Raw genomic sequence first — 23,260 nt, forward strand, 5'->3', positions numbered from 1 at the left:
TCTATTTTTCTCCCTTTGTTATTGTTTTCTTTTTTCTGGTTATATATTTATATATATATGTATATTCATTTTTTAAAAAATGCATATTTCTTTATGGATCATGTTGGTAAAGAAAAATCAGAATAAAAGGAAAAAACCACCAGAGAAAAAAAAATTAAGAAAAAGGGAGGAAAAAGTAAATACAAAGTATGTTGATTTACTTTCAGTCTCCATAGTTCTCTCTCTGTATGCAGATGGAATTTCTCTCCAAAGTTTATTGGGATTGCCTTGGATCATTGAACCACTAAAACAAAATCTTTCATGGTTGATCATAGCTCCAGCTCATTATATAGATAAGGGATTGAGACCAACTAGGTCAACTAATTCGCTTGGGGTCACATAGCTAGTAAATGTCTAATGCTAGATTTGAATTCAGGTATTCCTGATTCCAGATCTAGCACTCTATCCTTTATGCTACCTAGTTGCCCTACCTCAATATATCCTTTATTTTTTAAGAAATCTAAAATAATTTGAACATATCTGACTATAATACTCATTCCAACCCCATTTATTATTGATTTCTTTTTGATATTTATTAAGACTATGTTTTTTTGGCTCTTGTTGTTGTGACAGCTTTAGAAGCAAGAGATGTTGGCTATAGAGCTAGAAGGGACCTTCCCATTCTGAATAACTCTTTCATTTTGTAGATATTTTTACAGAGAGGCTGTGACTGGGTTGGAGTCACATGGCTAGCATATGGCAGCACCAGGATATAAAGTTGGTTGCTCTCATTTCAAATCCATTAAACTACTCCAGAGTTTGGGCATCTAGGTGGCAAAATGGATAGAGTATTGGTCTTAGAGTCAGGAAGACTCATCTTCCTGACACAATTTGGGTGTGACACTGGGCAAGTCACTTCATCCATTTTGCCTCAGTTTCCTCATTTGTAAAATGAGCTAGTGATGGAAATGTCAGTATCTTTGCCAAGAAAACCCCAAATGTGAATATGAAGAGTTGGACATGACTGAACAACAACAATCCAAAGTGAGTCTTCTTTCTAAGATCATAAAACCAGAGACTTGAAATTCATTACTTTGCTGAGCCGTCTATTTAATTTTTGGATAGTTCTAATTGTTAGAAAGTTTTTTCTTCTTCTATTGAACTGAAATCTGCCCCTTGATAGCTTGTACCTATTGTTCCTTGTTTTGTCCTCTAGGACCAAGTAGCACAGATACAATCTGTCTTCCTTATGGCCATCCTTTGAATACTGAAGACAGTTACAGTGTCTCCTTTGTTATCTCTTCTTCAGGGAAAACATCACAAGTTCCTTCAAGTGGTTCCTTATATCCTCATTTCCTTATCTTTCTGGCTGGTCAATATTCTCACCCCAAACTGAACCCATTACTCTAGATGTAATCTGACCAATAAGACTATCATCTCCTCTTTAATATACACAGAAAGTACAAATAATCAGCAAGAGCAAGGGAGAGTATTAATAATATGAACAATTATATAATGTAATTGGTGAAAAAAAGTTTAGTGAGTCTATAAATTTTTAAAACTGCATAAAACCATATAACAAAGAATATGAAACTATAATAAGTGTACTCTCCTAATAATAGGAGAGAAGACTATCTTCCCTCCTTGTTTACATGTCTCATCTGTAAAAGAGAAGTGGTTATTTGTAAGCAATAAGAATATATTTCTAATTATTGGGATGTCTATTCTGAAGCTTTGAGGAGGCTAGAGAAAGTTGAAAGCAAAGAAAGACTGAGCTAACTTCTTGCTCCATGTCCCAGTATTATTAAGAACATCCTCCTTTTCATTGTGGAACATATTTCCACATGATACCTCACCCCATTTATAGGGGAAATATAACCTCATGGTTTGATATTATAACTTGGCTTTTTGATCGGATATAGGAAAAGTAAAGTTTCTAGAGACCTCCACCTCACTTGGGAACTATTATCAAAGTCCACTAGAACACTTTAATGTCCTTAAAGATCCACTTAAGATTAATATATCCTTGCTTGCCTCAGGGAGTATTAGAGTCCTATCAGTGCTTCAGGCTTTCTCTGCTAATATCCATCTAGCTACTCAGGATTTCATTTGTAAAATATTATTTATCCCTACTTTACAGATGGGATAATTGGGGGAAAGATTGTGAGATATGGGAAATATAAGGAATATAAAGAAAAAGAGAAGTAAAATATGTATCTTTAATTTTTTTTTAAAGCAGGATTTGCAACTGAAAGAACAATTGCTGGCTACGTTCTATATATTCTATACAATTATAGACTTAGATTCATAGATTATTAGAGTTTGAAAAGGCATTAGAAAAAATATAGTTCAACTTCAGCATTTTGCAGATGAGGAATCTGAGATTCAGAGTGCTTAATAAGTAAATATCTCTTGATTATTGGTTGAGTCAGCTAAACCCAAGTATGGAACTCAGAACTTTGTGACTGTTTGCTCTGGCCACTAATCCATGCTGATAAACTCCAGTATTGTCTGTAGTGAATATAGATTACTCTTGTAACAAGCAATAATACTCATAAAGTTAGACTCCTCTTCTCTAAACTTCTGTTCTTATGCTAAAAGTTCCAGGGATGACCTTTACCTATGTTGTCATTTCTTTTTAAAAATTATTTTATTTTTTTTGCTGTCAGTTTCTTAATCATGCATTCATTCTTTTACTTTCTTTTAAATGGATCTGTTGTTTTGTTGATATGGGGAACTCAATAAGGAAAATTCCCCTTTCCATGTGGATAGATAGCTGTTCTTCAATTTATGCTTAAAGATTAAATATGTTGCTCAGAATTATCCAGCCAATATAGGTGAGAGGGAAGCTTCCTTTCTATCAATTACATTATGCTACCTCTCAACTATTCCTTCGCCCTCTGTCATAAGGTGTTATCTTCATTTTGTTGAAATTGCTGAGGCAATTGGGATTAAGTGACTTGCCCAAAATTTCACAGTTAGGAAGTAAGTGTTAAGTCTCTGAGACCAGATTTGAACTCAGGCCCTCCTAACTTCAGAGCTGGTGCTCTATCCACTTTACCACCTAACTGCCCCAATTAATGAACTCTTAATTGACAAATCCAATGGGTTTTCCTTAATTATCATCCTTCTTGACTATTTCGTCTTTTGGCACCTTTGAATCCTCCTTCTTAAATTCTTTCTCTATTTCTCTATAATAGAAGACAATTTTGATCTTCTCTTTTTCCCTCTCCTCTAATCTGTGATTTTTCTTTCTCTTTTGATTGAAGGGACTAAGTAAGAAGTCAAGGATAGGGAAACAGCACACATAAAATATATATATGTAAAATAGGATCAGAAACCATGTAAGAAAAGATAAGTCAATAAATGAAATATAGATCCGGAAAAGCAGATAAGAAAGAAAACTGAAATCTATACAAAAGATTAACTGGGAACTCTGCAAGATAAGGTGACAATCAGATTCAACAATCAGGAAACACCTGGACTCCCTTTCCTCAAGACTTATCTCCCAAGTCTCCACCCCATGCTTTGTTAAAAGATGACCTTCTCTCTCACAAAGATTTTGGTCTCTTGTTTGCTTGCTTATCTGTCCTTTTCACTCGGTCAAAATCTTTATTTGTTCTCATCCATTTTCTCTTCTTTCCTCAATCTCTGAAAAAGAAGTAACCCACTTTCTAATGGCTAACTGGGAAAATGTTCCCTAAAGCCTGATCCCTGGTATCTAAATGATTTATTCTTCAATCTCACCCCTTCTACTGATTCTTTAGTTTTTTTTTTTTTTTTTTTTTTTTTTTTTGTTTGTTTGTTTGTTTGTTTGTTTTGTTTTGGTTAGGCAATTGGGGTCAAGTAACTTGCCCAGGTCACACAGCTAGTACTATATGTTTGAAGTCAAATTTGAACTCAGGTCCTCCTGACTTCAGAGATGGTGCTCTATCCACTGCACTACCTAGCTGCCCCTTTAGATTTTTCTTTAAAAAAAAAAAAAAAAAAAATCTACCCTTGAAGTTGTTATTTCTGTGAGCTGTTTTCTTTTAACTTTTCTCCTCTTCACTACACTTCTAGAAAAAATAGCTTATGACTCCTACCTTGACAGCCTTACCACTTCACTTATTCTTTCAAAATATATATACTTTTTATTTTATAAAGTTTTTTTATTTTCAAAACTCATGCATAGTTTTCAACAACTATCCTTGCACAACCTTGTGTTCCAATTTTTTCCTCCCTTTCCTCACACCCTTCCCTATGCAACAAATAATCCATTATATGTTAAACATGTGCAATTCTTCCATACATATTTTCACAATTATCATGCTTGCAAGAAAAATCAGATCAAAAAGGGGGGGGGGGAAAGAAAGAAAACAAAATGCAAACAAACAGCAGCCACAAAAGAGTGAAAATACTATGTTATGATCTACATTCAGTCCTTATAGTCCTCCCTCTGGATGCAGATGGTTCATTCCATCACAAGACCATTAGAACTGGCCTATATCATCTTGCTGTTGAAATGGGCCATGTTTATCAGAACTAATCATCGTATATACATATTTTTAAATGAAAAAAAAATCTTTGTTCTTCCTTTCCAAACTTCTCTCCCTTTGGAAAAGAAAAATACACCTTTATTTTGAATATACATGGTCTAGCAAAACCATCTTCTGCATTGGCTATGTCCAAAATATGTCTCATTCTTCTTTTAGTGTATTGCTTCTCTACTTGGAACTGAATAGCATGTTTCATCAGTTTTCTGGGATCATGATTTGTCACTGGGTTGATCAAATTTCTTAAGTCTTAAAAAACTTGTACAACTTTGAAAAATTGTCTTTAAAATCTTGTTCTCATTCTACCTGATTCTACCCACTTAACTCTATTAATTCATATGTATCCCCAGTTTCTTGTCATTTTTAGATTTCTTGCCATTTCATTTATATACCATGATTTGTTCTATCATTTCTTAATTGATGGGCCTTCTGTGAATTGTTTGTTTCACAAAAAACACCAACTATTGTCATTATCAATGACAAACCTTTATTGACAGTTTATTTTGTGTAGAAGACTGCCATATGGCTTAAGGAGACCCTGAAAAAGTTATTGCATAGTCCCTGCCTCCAAAACATTTATTGGATTAAAGGGGAGGGATTGTTGGCAGTCCTTTGAAGCTAACTAACGATCTGATACTGATTCTAGAAGTCCCAGTGGCATGGATGCCTAGTTTCATTCCTTTGGCATCACAAAAAGACCTATTACAAATATTTTTGTACATACAAGTCCTTTGTTTCTTTGATCTTTGATCTGTATAAGTCCAATCCCACCCACTCGTTCTTTAACTACCAGCAAATGTGTTGACGTGCATGTCTGTTTCTCAACTAAACCTGTTCCCTCTAAGGTCATTAATAACATTTTAATTGGCCTGTTCTCCATTCTCACCTTCTGACTTCTCTGAAACATTGATCATTCTTATGTTTTGATTTTCTCACCCTCTGATTTCAATGACACTGCTTTCATCTGTGTCACCCATTACCTATCTGAAAGTCCCTCTTTAATTTCTTTTTTCAGTTCATTTTTCTCTTACTCTCTTTCCTCATTTTCTATACTTGGTGTTCTCATCCTCTTAATCTTAATGCTGATGACTCCTAAATGCCTCTGTTTGTTATCAGTTTCTTTCAAAAGTACCAATTATGGAGCAGCTAAATAGCACAGTGGATAGAGCACCAGCCCTGAAGTCAGGAGGACCTGAGTTCAAATTTGATCTCAGACATTTAACACTTCCTAGCTGTGTGACCCTGGGCAAGTCACTTAACCCCAGCCTCAGAAAAAGAAAAAAACCCCAATTGCCTCAGCAAAAAAAAAAAAAAAAAAAATTACTGAGAAGTTATAAATTGTAATTACATGCAAATAGAATAGAGATACTTTAGGAGAAAATGTTGATATTTTGGAACTCATAAATTCGATGTTCTGTAACATGTTTTGTTTTATTTTTATCACTCAATTTATTTTTTAAAGTTATTTTTATTTAGAAAATCAAAAAGATGAACTCCTTCAGCTCAATAGCTATTTCCTGAAGCTTTGAAAATATTCACCACCAAAGCAAATAGGTTATTCATTTTAGGACTAATACTTTTCTGTGTGGAAAGGAAAATGTCCTTTTTAAAAAAAAAAAATACCAACAAGATTTTCTTGGAGTTTTTATAAAGAATGGGATTCCTGTCAGTGGCAAAAAAAAAATTTTTTTTTTTTTAATTTTTGATATGGTTGACTCTTCTTCCTTGATTGGCAAAGTCTTTCTTAGATGTCAATTAGAGAATATACCAGTGATTTACTTTTATCAGTTAAAGAGGAGAAAAACACGTGGGCAGGGAAAATAATAGTTGATGTTCATTAGAGTGGCTTGTTGGGAAATGGTCAATGTCAAATGGTGGACCACTAATTTTTATTTTAAAATTTAATTTTATTATTTTCTCCCAACCAACAAGTATTTATTTTCTCTCTTTGAGCCATTTTCCTTTATCCTCACTGACCAATAAAAAAACAAGAAAAATAAAGCCTTTATAATAAGCAAATGTAATCAAGCAATTTCCCCATTGACTATGGCCAAAAATGTATATGTCATTCTGCATTTTAATTCAGTCATTTCTCTGTCTGGAGGGGGATAATGTGTTTCATTTTCATTCCTCTGGAATTACTTTTATGCTTTGTGATTAGAAAAAAATCCTTTCTTGAAAACCCAGAATATGTACTGTACTCTGGTGGAATCATAAGCAGGTCTAACCAACAGTCAATGAATCCTTAGCTCTGTGGCAGTGTTTCTAACATCTGTCATCAGTTGAATATGGATACAAGATCTCTTGACTTATAGGCCTCCATTTACTTACTATAGAGGATGCTATATCTCATTATTATCTTTGGCAGCACCATTAATTTATGTGCCACTTACTCAAAGTTCTAAAACAAATATTACATGGAAGGTTAACATCAAGGTACCCTTAGTCCATGACTCTTCAATCTGTCATCGACAGCAAGTTGTGTAAAATCTGGAGGTTCAGTTCTCAGACATTCTACTCCAGGACCTGCCAAGCATTTTCACTCTGACCTATGCAGATCAATTCCATTTTGGATGAAACAATGGAGCTCAAAGAACCCTGGAAATCTCTCCCAAAGGCAGGATGGAGTTGAGGAAATAGGATTGCACCTGGTGGTATATTTGCCAAAGAAGATAAAATGAGAGTTGGGTTGGAGAGAGCAGTCAGAAACTCAACCACCATTTCCCCATCTCTCCACTCAAATTTAAACACAATTTTTAAGTGCCTGTGATTGTATGGGAAGGACACCACTACTCTAGTCTAACTATCAAAAGTACTTTTGTATGAAGGGGTCCCAACAGGACAGAAATGGGGACCAAGGTGCTTGAGTATTTTCCATTTCAAAAATGGGTCCTCCATTTAATTCCTCTGAGCATGGAAACTGTGTTGGATGGTGACTGAAATGAAATCTTGTCTTTGACTCTAAGTCCAAAAGGGATTTCCTTCCCCTAAGCAAGAGAATTCCTCTTCATATTGTTATTTGAAACTTCTTCCTGTTCCTGCTGTAGCTTGAATTTGCAACTGGTAGCCTTTAGGTTCTGGGAGGAACTCTACAAACAGGTATTATATATATATACATATGTATAAACTCCTTAAGGCTTAGGAACATTTTCACTTCATTAGGACCAGTGGCTTTTAGAAAGTTTATTTCTTATAGTTAATCATAAACATGCCTCAGACCCAATCTCCTTGGCTGGAGATGCTGTTTCTTTCTTGATTTCTCTCTTTGCTCTAAAGGGTGGGGACATTTTCAGGGAATGTACAACTTTCTGTTTGAGAATGTTTCCTTAATGCCAACTTTATCAATTAGTCATGGAACAGATACTGAGACTAGTTTAGTCTCTTACATAAGTTAAATACTTTTTTTTTTTTTTGCCAGGTTTTTGTATGCCATGACTTCTGACTACACCTTTTTATACTAGCTCAGGGAATTTGTATTTAAATGCTGAGGTTTTTACAGGTTACTAAGAAGATTCTCCTCTGATTTCATTTCATGGTGGTTCTAGGACAAAGCCAGGCTATCTAGGAATTCTTCCTTCTCAGGAAAATCCATTCAGAGGTTATTTAATTTCAAAACAGGGTGCTAGATATTCCTTCAAAAATAAAGAAGTTTCTACTTGAGCTTAGGGAGATTTCTGGTATACTTCCTTGTAGGAGGTCAGGCTCATGTGATAAGGCTGGCTCAGTTCCACATAAAGGGGTTCCAGGTCAAGGATCCTTAATTTTTTTTATATGTAATAGACCCCCTCTGCCAATCAGGTGAAGCCTTATGGATCACATCCAGAAAACTGATTTTAAATGCATACTTTAAGAAAACTAGTTATATTAAAATGTAGTTATTAAAGTTTTTAAAAGTTTATGGATCCTGGAAATATGCTTTGCATGATTTCACAATTGATATCACACTACTTGACTTCTCAGAGGGTGGTGGAAGGAGCAGCAAGAGAGAGAATTTGGAACTCAACATTTAAAAAGAAAAGAATCTCAAAAATAAATAATTTTGGGGGAGAAAGAAACAATAACTCCAGCAGGATATAATATTAAAAAAAAAAAAAAAAGGAAGAACCTTAGATTTAGCCCAACCCTTTAATTCTATAGGTGAGAAAATTAAAAACTTAGGCAGTAAAAATGACTTTCCTGTTCACACAGCAAAGCAGAAGGGTCAGGATTGGAACTAATTTTCTTTGAGTCAATGCTTGGATCATATATTTCTTGGTTATCTCAGCAGGATTTGTTGATGACCAGCCTTTCTTTTTCCAGATTTATTTCACTCTGGTGCTCTTCAAGACAAAATCCCCTACCTGTTGTTCCCAAACTGGGCATTCTTTCTTCCTTCCAGGCTTTTCCTCACTCTAGGAATGTTCTCCTTCTTTACTTCTACCTCCTTGAATACTTAGCTTCCTTAAGACTCAGTTTAGGTGCCATTTCCTAGGTAAAGCCTTCTCATCTCCTCTCAGTGATTAGTCTTCTTTCCCTCTCCCAATTATCTCGTGTTTTCTCTTTTATGTTTATACCTGAATTTCTTGACAGGATTAATCTTCCCTGGATTTGTGCAGTCACCTCCCAGGAACCGAGTTAAAGAAAGGAAACTTGAGTGTTGGCAAGAAATGGTTAGAAGTCATGGGTGCCCAGTATCTTTTATTCATTATATCAATTTAAATATTATTCAATATCTATAGATAGATGTAGATATAAATAGCCATAGTGGGAGTAGCTTAGTGTCTCAGTGAATAGAATGCCAGACCTGGAGTCAGAAAGACTCATCTTCCAGAGTTCAAATCCAACACTGATTAGCTGTGTGACTCTGGACAAGTCATTTCATCCTGCTTGCCTTAGTTTCCTCATCTGTCAAATGAGCTGGAAAAGAAAATGGCAAACCATTCCAGTGTCTCAGTGAAGAAAAGCCCCAAATAAGGTCACAAAGAATTGGACATGACTGAAAAATGACTGAACTGAAATCTCACATTGAGATCATTTGAATATAGGGTTCAATCTCCAATTCTGGAAATCTTAGATTGGTGATGAGGACAAAGAGTATCAGAAGTCATAAAACCACAGATGAATAGCTAGAAGGAACCTTAGAGATCATCTCATCTAATCCCCTTATTTTATAGATGAGGAAGCTGAGTTAATATGATTTGCCCAAGATCTTACAGATACTCTGTGGCAGGAAGATGCAAAATTTGAATTCAGATCCTTCTGATATTTTCCCCTACTGTACCATACTGCCATTTAGGAAGAAGTAATGGGTCAACCAGATCAAAAGCTACTGAAAGGATCAACAGATATGAGACTTGGGATTTCAGAAAAATCTGGAAAGACTTGTAAGAACTGATGCAAAGTGAAGTGAGCAGAACCAGGAGAACATTGTACACAGTAGCAGTAAGACCATGTGATGCTCAACTGTGACAGATTTAGTTCTTCACAGCAATTCAGTGTTCCAAGGCAATTCCAAAAAACTCATGATATAAAGTGCTATCCACATATAGAGAAAGAACTATAGAGTCTGAATGTAGATTGAAGCAGATTATTTCACTTAATTTTACTCATTGTTTTCCCCTTCTGATTCTTTTTTCACAGCATGAATAATATGGATATATATATTCAACGTGATTGTACATGTATAACATATCAGATTGTTTGCTGTTTTGGGGAAGGGGGAGGGAAGAGAGGAAGGGAGAAAAATTTGAAATTCAAAATCTTACAAAGATGAATGTTGAGAGCTATCTTTATATATAATTGGAAAAAATACTATTAGGTGAAAAGATATGAAGCTTGCAAAGTAGTCGAGAGAACATTAGTAACTTAAGAAAGCAGTTCCAGTAGTGTTGAAAGGACAATTGTAAGGAGTGAGTGGGTAGTGAGGAAGAGGAGAAATGAGGTTTGACTATTTCTTGGTAATGAAAGGGAAGAAGAGAGATAGAAGAGGCAGTGAAGGCTTTTAAAGCACTTGGGAGAAGTGATCATGTTTGTACATAGAAGGGAAGAAGCTGGTATATAGGGATGTGATTGGGATGTCGTGGGATGTAGGAATCAAGTAGAGAAGTTAGTCTTGGCAGGAAGAAGCACACCTCATGCTTTGAAACTTGAGAAAGAATAGGAAGATTGATAATTACACGTTTTATGTGAGGCAGTGAGGTATAGTGGAGTGGAGATGTGGCCTAAATTCCTGTTTAGGAGCCATATTGGCAGGGTGATCCTGGGCAATCAGTTTTCCTCTCAATATTGTAGATGACTCATAAGAACGTTAAGTTGCAGAGAAAATGCTGCTTTGATCAAGGGAGTCTCCCCATTTAGAAATTTGCATTAAATGAAAGAGTTGCATAAAATAGATAGCTTGATCTTTTTTCAGCAAAGTAGAAAGCAAGATATTCTTATGTATATGTACATAACATATATGTGTGTATTTGTGTATGGATATATATTAACACACATCCATACTACATACATGCACACATCTCTTTTTGGAATCCCCAATGCTGCCACGTAAAAGTTCAATTAATGCTTGTCAAATGAATGAACAAGTCAGTAATTGCATTAGCATTTGAAATGGCCTCCCCACATCCTTCCCAACACACCCCACTGTTAATCATGTATTTCTTCAAACCTTGGATGCAATCTGTGGTCTCATTGATGTGGTTACTTCCTCTCACAATGAAGAGCATGACCAGCCCCACTTACCCGTCTTGGGCAATTCAGTGTGTCCTCCCATAAATCTCTGACCCCGAGGTCTGCTCATCTAAGGGTTTTCCTCTAGGATCTTTGACATTAAGTAGATATCAATGGAAAGCATAGGACTGTTCTTTAATTGTGTTTTGTTTTCACAATGTAACCAGACCAATTCCCCTCTTTCCTTTCTCCCAATCTTTTTTTTTTTTTTTTTTTTTTTGATAATAAAAGCTTTTTATTTTTCAAAATACATGCAAAAATGTTTTTCAACATTCACCCTTGCAAATCCTTTTGTTCCAAATCTTTTTCCCTCCCTTGGTATCCTCCCTGTCCTAAACAGCAAGTAATCCAATATAAGTTAAATATGTGCAGTTCTTCTAAACAAATTTCCACATTTATCATGCTACATAAGAAAAATCAGATCAAAAGGGGGAAAATGAGAAAGGAAAAAAAAAAAATAAGCAACCAACACCAATAACAACAACAAAGGTAAAAATACTATATTGTAATCCACATTCAGTTTACATAGTTCTCTTTCTGGTTGCAGATCTTACTACTCCTGTGATGGTGAAATGGTAATCTGTATGATCTTGGGCAGATCACTTAACCCTGTTTCCTTTTCTATAAAATGATGATAAAAATAGCTCCTACCTCCCAATTTTGTTTTTTGGAGTAATACAGGGTGGCTTCAAAATCCATGGTTTCCCTCATGCTGTTTGGATGAAGGTTTCTTCCAGCTCTACACTGTACAACGAGGATAGAATCTTCCCCAGCTTTTGACTGTTTTCCTTGTATTCTTTTTCCAGACTTTAGATATGTTGTATGTCTGTAGTCCCAGAAGTTCATTCTGGGGTTTGGTGGGAAAAGATCTTGGAAATTGAAGGAAGGGACATCCATGTGCAGTAGATAGAGCACTAACCGGCTGTATCTGACTCTGGAGTCAGTGGGACCTGAATTCCAGTCCTGCCTAAAAATCTTACTAGTTGTGTTACTCTGGACAAGTCACTTAACCCTCACTTAACCCTGATTATCTTAAAAAAAAAAAAGAAAAGAAAAGAAAAAGAAGGGCAAATTTATTGGTATATATATGTATATGCTTATGATTATGTGTATGTGAGAATGAGAGGGTATATACTCAGTTACTCTTTCTGTGAACATATCTAGGGCTTGAGATAGAGGAAAGAGAAATCAGCTTTTTTTCCTTTTCCTCATTGATTTTTTTTCCTTCCTTCCTTCCTTCCTTCCTTCCTTCCTTCCTTCCTTCCTTCCTTCCTTTCCTTTCTTCCTTCCTTCCTTCCTTCCTTCCTTCCTTCCTTCCTTCCTTCCTTCCTTCCTTCCTTCCTTCCTTCCTTCCTTCCTTCCTTCCTTCCTTCCTTCCTTCCTTCCTTCCTTCCTTCCTTCCTTCCTTCCTTCTGAAGGAAAGAAAGAAGATGAGTCTTGAACACAATTTCTATCTCTAATTTTCTTATAGGTTCATAGATTTAAAGCTTAAAGGGACCTTAGAGGTCACTCCTTACACTCTTTTGATGGGGAAACTGAGGTCTGGAGAAAGGGTAGCTTTCCATTCAGATTCAGGGATAATAACTTCAAATTCAATGAGGTTTTCCAGTGGGTAACATTGCCTCCTATTCTGCAGAGGAAACTTAGAGCTACCAAATATTTCTTAACTATTCTTAATCCATTTCTTTCTTTCTTTCTTTCTTTCTTTCTTTCTTTCTTTCTTTCTTTCTTTCTTTCTTTCTTTCTTTCTTTCTTTCTTTCTTTCTTTCTTTCTTTCTTTCTTTCTTTCTTTCTTTCTTTCTTTCTCTCCTCTCTCTCTTTCTTTCTCTTTCTTTCTTTCTCTCTCTCTCTCTCTCTTTCTCTCTCTCCCTCTCTCTCTTTCTTTCTCTCTCTCTTTCTTTCTCTTTCTTTCTTTCTTTCTCTCTTTCTTTCTTTCTTTCTTTCTTTCTTTCTTTCTTTCTTTCTTTCTTTCTTTCTTTCTTTCTTTCTTTCTCTCTCTCTCTTTCTTTCTTTCTTTCTTTCTTTCTTTCTTTCTTTCTTTCTCTCTCTCTCTCTCTCTCTCTCTCTTTCTTTCTTTCTCTCTCTCTTTCTTTCTTTCTTTCTTTCTTTCTTTCTTTCTTTCTTTCTTTCTTTCTTTCTTTCTTTCTCTCTCTCTCTCTCTCTCTCTCTCTCTTTCTTTCTTTCTTTCTTTCTTTCTTTCTTTCTTTCTTTCTTTCTTTCTTTCTTTCTTTCTTTCTTTCTTTCTTTCTTTCTTTCTTTCTTTCTTTCTTTCTTTCTTTCTTTCTTTCTTTCTTTCTTTCTTTCTTTCTTTCTTCTCCATTTCTAAAGTCAAAATAGCCATTACTTTTTAGGAAGAAATGAGATATGAGGCAGGCATGGGCAGGGCAACAGAGGCCAGACAATGGGACTAACTAACCCCCCTTAGAGTCACTGACCTGCTTCAATTGGGCTTGTACCATGGTCAGAAGGAAAAGGATTTGATAGCCTTTTTTTCCAGTCTAATTCAAGGCTTTGGCATTTTTGCCATAAAGCTCTTCCACAGAATAGAACAGGATCTAAGATTACATTAAAAAGAAGAAAAGAAACACTGAACAACCACAAGTAAATCTCTCTCAGGAGTAAATACATTTTGATTCTTGGCTATTGAATTTGCTCATCTCCGTGAAATAGATGCCCTTGGATCATAGCAGAACTATCAGCTCCCAGGACTCACTGACATAGCAAGGGGACATTGATGCTTTCTAGAAGCACTGATCCATTACTGTTGTTTTGTATTATTCATGGTCAGTTAATAAAGAGGATTTTTTTTCCTTCTTTCTATATCCTTAGGCAAACAACCTTCCAAAAGCCATTGCTGCTGCACACACCTTCCTCTTGAAGCATCCCAATGATGAAATGATGCTAAGAAATATGGCCTATTACAAGAGCATGCCCGGTGCTGAGGACCACATCAAAGACTTGGAAACCAAATCCTATGAGGTGGGGTCAAATTAAGATTCAGATTCAAATTTGGGCCAAGAGAGACTAAATGACTTGACTTGAAAAACATTAGGTAGAAATTTATAAGAAATAAATTAATTTTTAAAAAGAGACATTAACTAAATCTCTTTCCCTTCCAGAACCTTTTCATCAGAGCTGTGCGGGCATATAATGGAGAGAATTGGAGGACATCCATTACTGACATGGAACTGGCTCTTCCTGACTTCTTCAAGGCCTTCTATGAATGTCTTGCTGCCTGTGAAGGCTCCAGGGAGATTAAAGATTTCAAAGACTTTTATCTCTCTGTAGCAGGTTGGTAGTGGACTGTATCTTAAACTTAATCAGGGTGCTTTGCCAGGGGAGTTGGGAGGGGATTGGTATTGGGGTTAGTGGATGGACTGGATTGGGAGCAGGTAAGCCATGGGACCTAGAAAGAGCTCCTGGAAGAAGGTAGATGGTACAACAGGGCTGCTCAGAGGTAAGGGTGAAAAGCAGCTAAGACATCTGGGGCATTTGGAAATAGTCAGCAGGGAGAGAGCCATATGAGTAAGTGGTCAACATCAGGAGGTCTGGGGCTGGGTAGAGCAGGCCATCAGGAGAGCCTAGTGGTAGCTAGGAGGAGAGCTTGAGGTCTTCTCAGGCATAAAAAAAACCAAGGAATAAAAAATTCCTGTAGGAACAATAGCAAGGATTTGGGCCCTAAGAAAGGAACTTGGAACTTAGGAAACAAATCAGGCACCCAAATACTGATGTTGAAGTATGAGGTGAGTCTGTCAGCAAGCATAAGTGCCTACTGGGTGCCATGAACTCTACTGAACTTTGGGAAAAGACAGTCCTGTTCTCAATGTTTTCATAGTCTAATAGGGGAACAGCTATCTGCAGAAGAATTATATATACGTTGGAGATAATCCACAGAGAGAAAACACTGGCATTCTTGCAGAAGGTGGAATTTTATGAGCACTTGAAAAAAGCCAGAGAGAGCAGGATGAGGGAGATGAGAGAGAGAATTCTAGGTACGAGGGGACAGCCAATGACAATGCCCAGAGTCCAGAGATGGAGTTTCGTATGCAGGAAGAGGCCAGTGTCATTGAATCCCAGGGGTATGGGGTAGAAAACCACTATAAAGGTAGGGAAAGTCCAGATTAGGAAGGGCTTTGAAGGCCAAACAGAATTTCCTGTTGATCCCAGAGCTGACAGACAAGCTGTTGGAGTTGATTGATCAGGGGGCATTGGCCCAGAGCTGATTTGTTATCAATACATTAATAAACGTTTTCATAATTAATGTTATCAATAATCAATACATTAATTAATATAATCGATACAAACTCTCTGAGTGCTCAAGTAAGATTGGAACATTGTACCAATTCAGTCTCCATCTTGTTCAGGAGACATTTAGTCATGAGATATTTTGTCTTAGACCTTGCTGGAATACAGATCTAACTGACCTTTTCTGTGTTGTAATACTGTCAGGGAAAAGGGAAATGAGATTAGCCTTGTGTGACTGCTTGATAACCTGCTTCTGGTTTCCAGGGGCCATTTCTTCCTTTTTTTTTAAAAAGGTGTAATTTTTTTTTTTTTTTTTTTTTTACTTTATAGAGTAGAAAACAGAGTACCCTTGTAGCAGAGAGCTTAGAAAAAAAATTTAATATCTTCCTCAATTTTTTTCTAGTCTATAAAATAGTTACTAACCCTTCCCATACTTCCTAGTATTGCTACCTCCTCTTCAAACATTCCTTGATTTTTTTTTTTTTCTGCTATCTCATTTGCCTTGAATGAGCTCTCCTCCTCTCCTTCCATTACCACTTTTTAAAATCCTTCCTAGACTTAAGCATAACATTGATTCTCTGGGCCATAATCTCTTTAAATGAAAATTTTTATCCAACTTATTTTTTTTTTTAATTAACCCAATTTCATTTGGGTCTATGACAGTTATGGTCAAAGTGGCAGTTTTAGTTTATAACAGATACTTATATGTAAGTATAAGAATAATACCCTTTACTGGGGACTCTGCATGTTACCTCATTTGATCCTTACAATAACTTTGGGAAGTAGATAGCATTATTATCCCCATTTTATAGATAAAGAAACTGAGACTGAGTGAGGTTAAGTGACTTCCTTAGCTAGTAATGACTGAGTCAGGTCATCTTGATTCCAAATGCAGCACCCTATCTATCTAGATAGTTCATGAAAGAGCTGGCACATGAGCAGAACTTTAAAAAACTTCATCTCTTCTGGGCCAATAATTCTGGTATTGCAAATATTCAAATATCAAAAATAAATATTGTGGATGACACTAAAAGTGCCATAAGAAAAAGAGACGCAGTTGTGTAGAAATATGGAGAGTTAGCCTAGCCTAGGAATTAGAAATGACTGGAATCTTCCCTTGACACATGTTAACTTTAAGTCTTTTAACCTCTAAGACAACTCTTTAAGACTAGACTACTGAGCACTTTCTGACCTACATTGGTAGAGAGAATTTCCTAGCTGGAAGCTCTCTAGATCAATGAAAGTTCAGACTGATTTTGAAACAAAGAAACACAAAAGATGTACTTGAAAACATCGCTAACTTTCCAACATAACTCATAGGAAATACATTAAAAAGTGATTGTTCATATATAACCTATATCAGATTGCCTGCTGTCTTGAGGAGGGGGAGGTGAAGGAGGGAGGGAGAAAAAATTTGGTGCTCTGAATTTTACAAGGATGAATGTTGAAAACTATCTTTCCACCTGATTGGAAAAATGATATGCTATTAGAAAAAAAAGAAAATATCAGCAGTGAAGTGTTTGTAAATAACAGAAACTTAAAGTGAGCTTGACTGAATAGAGTATAAATAGGATGGAATGATTGGAGAGGCAGGATGGGGGCTGGAGAGAATGAGCACTGGTCTTACAATGAGAGGACCTGAAGATAAGAGTCCTAGCTCCATTACCTACTGTCTATGTGATCTGGGCAAGTCTTCTTGACCTCTTTGTGCCTCAGTTTGTTTATCTGTAAAATAATCCTTCCATTCCCTCCTTGGAAAGAACCTCAAAAGTCATCTAATCCAACCTCTTTTATTTTATAAGTTAAGGATCAGAGATTAAGTGTTGTGCCCAAGACCCCACCGGACAAGTGAGCACCAGAATTATTATGAGGGGAGTGCTTTGCCAATTTTAAAGTTCTATGTAAATGTGAACCATTATTAATACACTTTAATCAAAGAGTCAGTATGAAAGTTGGGGGAGAGGGAGGGGTCTGGAGGACTTCCTAAAATCAGTAAGAACTGAATTCGAGTTTTCCTCTCACACACACTTGTAGTCTGACTCTAGGTAGTGACCAATGTGACTTGTGTGTATTAAGAGAAGGAATCTTCACACCAAGAGTTCTCTAAAATGGCAGCCAAGGTAGTACAGTGGATAAAATACTGTGCTTAGAAACATGATGTCCAAATCTAAAACCTGCTTCAGATACTTCCTAGCTGTACAACTAGAAAAAGTCACTTAATTTCTGCCTGGAAATTTCAATTATAAAATGGGGGTATTCACAGCACCCCCTCCCAGAGTTTTAGAAGGATCCAATGGGATAATCATTGTAAAGTTCTCAGCCTGACATATAGTAGGCACTTAATAAATGTTTATTCTCTTTGCTTTCTCTCAGTTGATGAAATCACAAGTCTGGATTAAAAAAAAAAAAAAATCCTAGGCCATCCTGAATCTTCTTTAGTCATGACCTTTTTTCCCATTGATTATTGACTCCTACTTATTGGTATTGGGTTCCAGTCAGTAGCATTACTACTATCAGATATCAGACACAGAGACAAGATATGCCTGTTGGGATTGAGCTGGCAGCAGTATAAGGTAACAGGAGAGATACAGGACTGGTGAGTAAGGTGTCATTGGAGCATTTCTTGCTCTAGGTATTAATTAACTAACCAGGAATTCAGATTGCCACACGGCTGACAGCTGGAGTATTCAGGCAGACTACATTATCAGGGTAGTTTGTCAGTGAGTGGGGCCAGTCCCAGGCTGACCGATATCGGAGAGCGTCCAGCAAGAGATAGCAGGTAAGTGCTTTGGCAGGACTGAACATACCTGGTCCCTGGCAGAGGAAATGAGGCATCTCTCTGGCCTTCAGGCAGGAAGTCTTAGCAGTAAATGGCAGAAACTGCGGGATGGGGGCTGGAATTTGAGGAGAAGGCTGTAAGCTTTGTAAGACAAGTGAACCCAAGGCAGCAAGGCCTGATGGAAAGAATAATGGATCCTGGAAAAAGGAAACCCTCAGAGCACTATTGAGAAATGTTGACTATCCCTGATATTGTTTGTGTTTTTCTAGACCATTATATTGAAGTTCTGGAGTGCAAACTGAAGTGTGAAGAGAACCTCACCCCTGTCATAGGGGGCTATCCCGTGGAGAAGTTTGTGGCCACCATGTATCATTATTTGCAGTTTGCATATTATAAGTGTGAGTTATTGATTTCTCTCTAGAGACGAATTTGTGTTGCAGAACATTTTTCCCAGAATTCTTTCAGCACCACCATGACAGAACATCTTTTCCTGGTCCTGGGTGATATCTTTTCTTATGAGGACTGAAACATCTGTCCCATTGGAAGGGCTTCCTCCCTTGGGCAGAAAGAAAAACTTCATAAACTTGCCACATTTCAATCCCACAAATGGAGAGGTGATATGGTGTAGGGGATCTGGGGCTGGTTTGGAACCTGGCTTCCAGTCCTGCCTCAGATGCTTATTAGATCTTTTATTCATCTCTCAGTGTCATTTCCCCACCTATAACATGGAGCTAGTAATAGCACCTGCTTCACAGGATTGTCATGAGGCTAAAATGAGATTGTATAGACATATGTACATGTAAATAAATAAATATGATATAATATAAATACATATAAATATTCACAGAGTTACTATGAAAATAGAATGAGATCATATATACATATGTGTATATAAATGAATTAGTATAATATAAATGTTGACAAGGTTGCTATGCAAATAGAATGAGATTATATAGACATATGTATGTATAAGTAAATTAATATTATATATATATATATATATATATATATATATATATAAATATTCACAGGGTTGCTATGAGACTAGAATGAGATTATCACATATATATGTGTAAATAAATACAAATATCCATAGATTTGCTATGAAGATATAATTTTTATATATACATGTACATATACACATATACATGTTATATATATCACATAATTAATCTTCAGGTTTGTTATTAGGATAGAATATGATTATATATACACATGTATGTATAAAAATATAAATATTCACAGTTCTTATGAGAATGAAATTATATGCATAAATGTATATGTAAATATAAAATATATAAATATCTATAAGGTTTTTATAAAGATAAAATATTATATAAAATATCTAAATATAAATGTACATGTATATATATATATACACATTCATGCATATGTATATATACATATATGTATGCTTATTTTGAAATTGTGGCTCTAGCTCCCCTCTCAATGCTGGTCTATGTGACCTGAATCCTTTCAGCCCTGAAACCCTGAAGTCATGGTTGATTCAAGGCAAAATCAGAATAGATAATCTTGCTGATCATATTGGTGTAGATGATAACATCTGGGGGTGTGGCCCTATATATTCCAATCTCTACATTTTCTGCTGAAGGAAGACGAGGCCCTGAGATGAAAAACAAATTTCCTAAAGCCACAGAGATAGTAAAGAATTAAAAGTGATTCAGCTCAGTATAACTTGACTGCAGATCTGGGCCTGTTTCCCTTACGCTCCCTGATTTTTGGTAGGTGGTTTATAGGGGAATTTGGATTGGTACTTGGGTACTGAGTTCTTTGAAGTGGGTTCTTGTTTGTACGGTACTCACATTCTGAACATTCCTAACATTGGTCTAGCCTTCTGACTAGGTCACGGAAGCCTTGAGGACATAATATGACCACAATGTGGGATCTAAGTTATTCTGAAAATGAGCTGGTATCCTGGCACATCGTTTCTCCCTCATATGCCCTGCCAGCTACACACATACCAAAATTCTCTAACCGAATTCTAAGGGTGGGAGATAAAGCCTGGAATGGGGAAAGCAGCACTGATAGGTAGGCTGGAGAGTGATGCTCCAGTGGTGGGTCCTCCGTGATGGAGCCAACTGTGTGGAATTAGGCTGGGCACTTCTCTCATAATCTGTTTCCTCCTCTAAAGCAGGAGTTTCCTAATGGTATTGGCTTGATTCTTTTAGCTTTGCTCAAGTCTTTCCTTTAATATTTTTTTTTTTCATTTTCTGTTTTATTTTTTAAAAAGCTTTTTGTTTTCAAAACTTATCCATGGATAATTTTTCAACATTGACCCTTGCATAGCCTTGTGTTTCAGATTTTCCCCTCCTTCCCTCCACCCCCTCCCCTAGATGGCAAGCAGTCCACTATATGTTATTCATGTTAAATTATATGTTAAATCCAATATGTGTAAACATATTTATACAATTCTCTTGCTGCACAAGAAAAACCAGATCAAAAAGGAAAGAAAATGGGTAACAAAACAAAATGTAAGCAAACAACGACAAAAAGAGTGAGAATGTTAGGTTGTGATCCACATTCAGTTCCCACAGCCCTCTCTCTGGGTTCCTTTAATATTTTAAGATGCCACAAATGCTGGAACATAATGAGCCTTAATAAATGCATGTGGACCACCAGCTATGGAGTTAGGAATCAATCCTTGCTCTTGTCTCCAAAATTATGAGTTTATTTTATTAAACCACCACTAGATGGCACAAATCACACATATAAATGAATATTTTGGCAAGCTGATGACATTTAGGGAACCCAGTTTTAATAACTTGTATGCCAGAATGCTGAATATGAGTCATCCAGAATAGGTGCCCTTTCACCCTTCTGCTCAACCCTAATCTCCTTTCCATACTGGCTTAGGTCTGCTCCAGTGCCCCAGAGGCTGACCTTCAGTGGAGGCTGGCTACTTTAATTCAGTCTAGACAATCCAGCCACACCCTGCAGTGTTGAGTACCTGAGTCACCCCTGTGGTCTAGTATTTTGGAGCTAAGCATAGATAAGTCTTGGTCTAAAGAAACGTTTTCAGACCCAGAATGACCAGGATAAGAGTGAAGGGAAGGGGACAAGCATTTATTAAGCACCTATTATATGCCAAGCACTGTGCTAAATACTTTACATATATCCAATTATTTTTTCACCACAGCTTTGGAAGGTATCCCCATTTTACAGTTGAAAAAGTTGAGGCAAACAGCAGTTGAGTAACTTGCTAAGGGTCACAAGATTAGGGGCTGTTTAACCAGGGGCATTTTCCTTGATAAGTAAACCCAACAATGATATTTTCCTTTTCTTTTAAATTTTTTTTTTTTAGCCCTCTCAATTATTCTAAAAGGAAGTTTTATTTATGCCTTTTGTTTTTACATCATATTCATTTAGAAACTTTCCCTTTTCCTCTTCACCACCCAGCAAGGCTCCCCCTTTGTAACAGAGATTAAAAATAAAACAACATTAATCTTCAAAAGTTCAGCAAAACTACCACATGCAACATTCTACATGAAAGTCTCCCTCTCAAAAGAAAGGAAGGATATACATTCTTTCATCTCTTTGAGATTGTATTACATAATATAATTTAGTTTTAAGGGTTTTTTATTCCTTCCTTCATTTATTGTAGACATTCCATATATTTTTTATTTGATTCTGCTTATTTCTATTCATCTTTTCATTTGTCTTCTCATATATCTCAGATTTCCTTATGCTCCTTTTATGTTACAATGCTATTATTCTATTCTATTCCTGCATCATAGTTATCCAATCTCCAGTTGATGAGTGCCTCCTTCCCACTTAGTTTTCCTAATTCTTTGCTACCACAAAAAACTGCTCCCATGAATATTTTGATGTCCTTGGGGGTTTTCTCCCTGCCTTTGACCTCTTTGGAGTCATATATGTGACACTGGAATCTCCAGATGTAGGAGTATGAAGATTTTAGTCACTTTTTCCCTCACATACTTCCTTTTCCTTAGTGACTGGACTTATTCATGGCTCCACTAACAGAATAACAGTGTGTCTATATTCTTGTAGTGTCTCCAACATAGACCATTTCAGTCTTTTATCATTTTTGCCACATTTTGGGGATATAATGTGAAACATCAAAGTCCTTTTGATTTGCATTTGGGGCCATGAATTGTTTGCATTTCTTATTTGGAAAAGGTACTTATATTCTTTGGCAACTCAACTACTGGGGAATAAATGGTTCTTGAGCTTATATATTCCATTAATTCTGCATATGTCTTACGGATCAATCTTTATCAGAGACACTTGATGCAAAGATTTTCCCAACAATAGCTTCTTTTTAAAATTTTAACAAAATTGATTTTGTTTGTGCAAAAGGTACTTCCTTTTCTCTCTCTCTCTTTTTTTTTCCTTTTTTCCTTTTTCTTGAGGCTGGGGTTAAGTGACTTGCCCAGGGTCACACAGCTAGGAAGTGTTAAGTGTCTGAGACCAGATTTGAACTCAGGTCCTCCTGACTTCAGGGCTGGTGCTCTATCCACTGCCCCATCTAGCTGCCCCCGGTACTTCCTTTTCTTAATACTGACCTCAAATCCTGCAGCAGATACTCACTTTTATGGAAATTACTTGGCCCAATACAGTTTCTAGTTTTGATCATCCAATTACAGGTTTTTCAAACCAGAAACTATCCAATAAGATATGTAAGATTTTCCCTAAATCCTTTCAGTATTTTTAAAGATCTTTAGGAAATTCTACTCCATCTCCAATGAAATATGACCTTCTAAATCCATTTTTCTCCTTCCCTTCCCACCCAATCCAGTGAATGACATGAAGAATGCTGCTCCATGTGTTGCCAGCTATATGCTCTTTGATCAGAAAGATGAAGTCATGAAACAGAATCTGGTATACTATGAGTACCACAGAGAGAAGTGGGGTCTCACAGATGAGCATTTCCAGCCCAGATCGGTAAGCTATTTTTAAAATTTGTCTTATTTCTTGAGTAAATTTTAATTTTTTTTTTTAGTGCATTTTGGTCTTTTTTTTTCTTTTTTCTTAA

General features: G+C 36.4%; 1 protein-coding gene across 2 annotated transcripts in view; it reads left to right on the forward strand.

Moving 5' to 3' along the window:
- The window catches only part of CRTAP (cartilage associated protein), an 84,101-nt gene that overhangs the window by 16,088 nt on the left and 44,753 nt on the right, over positions 1–23,260 (forward strand). For both annotated transcript variants that reach the window (XM_074272215.1, XM_074272216.1), the window contains exons 2-5: positions 14,052–14,201; positions 14,342–14,513; positions 18,516–18,644; positions 23,024–23,169. In XM_074272215.1, the coding sequence (XP_074128316.1) occupies positions 14,052–14,201; positions 14,342–14,513; positions 18,516–18,644; positions 23,024–23,169 (597 nt within the window). The remainder of the gene's footprint in view (positions 1–14,051; positions 14,202–14,341; positions 14,514–18,515; positions 18,645–23,023; positions 23,170–23,260) is intronic.

Source organism: Sminthopsis crassicaudata, chromosome 5 (genome assembly GCF_048593235.1).
Source record: "Sminthopsis crassicaudata isolate SCR6 chromosome 5, ASM4859323v1, whole genome shotgun sequence".
NCBI classification, from domain to species: Eukaryota; Metazoa; Chordata; class Mammalia; order Dasyuromorphia; family Dasyuridae; genus Sminthopsis; species Sminthopsis crassicaudata.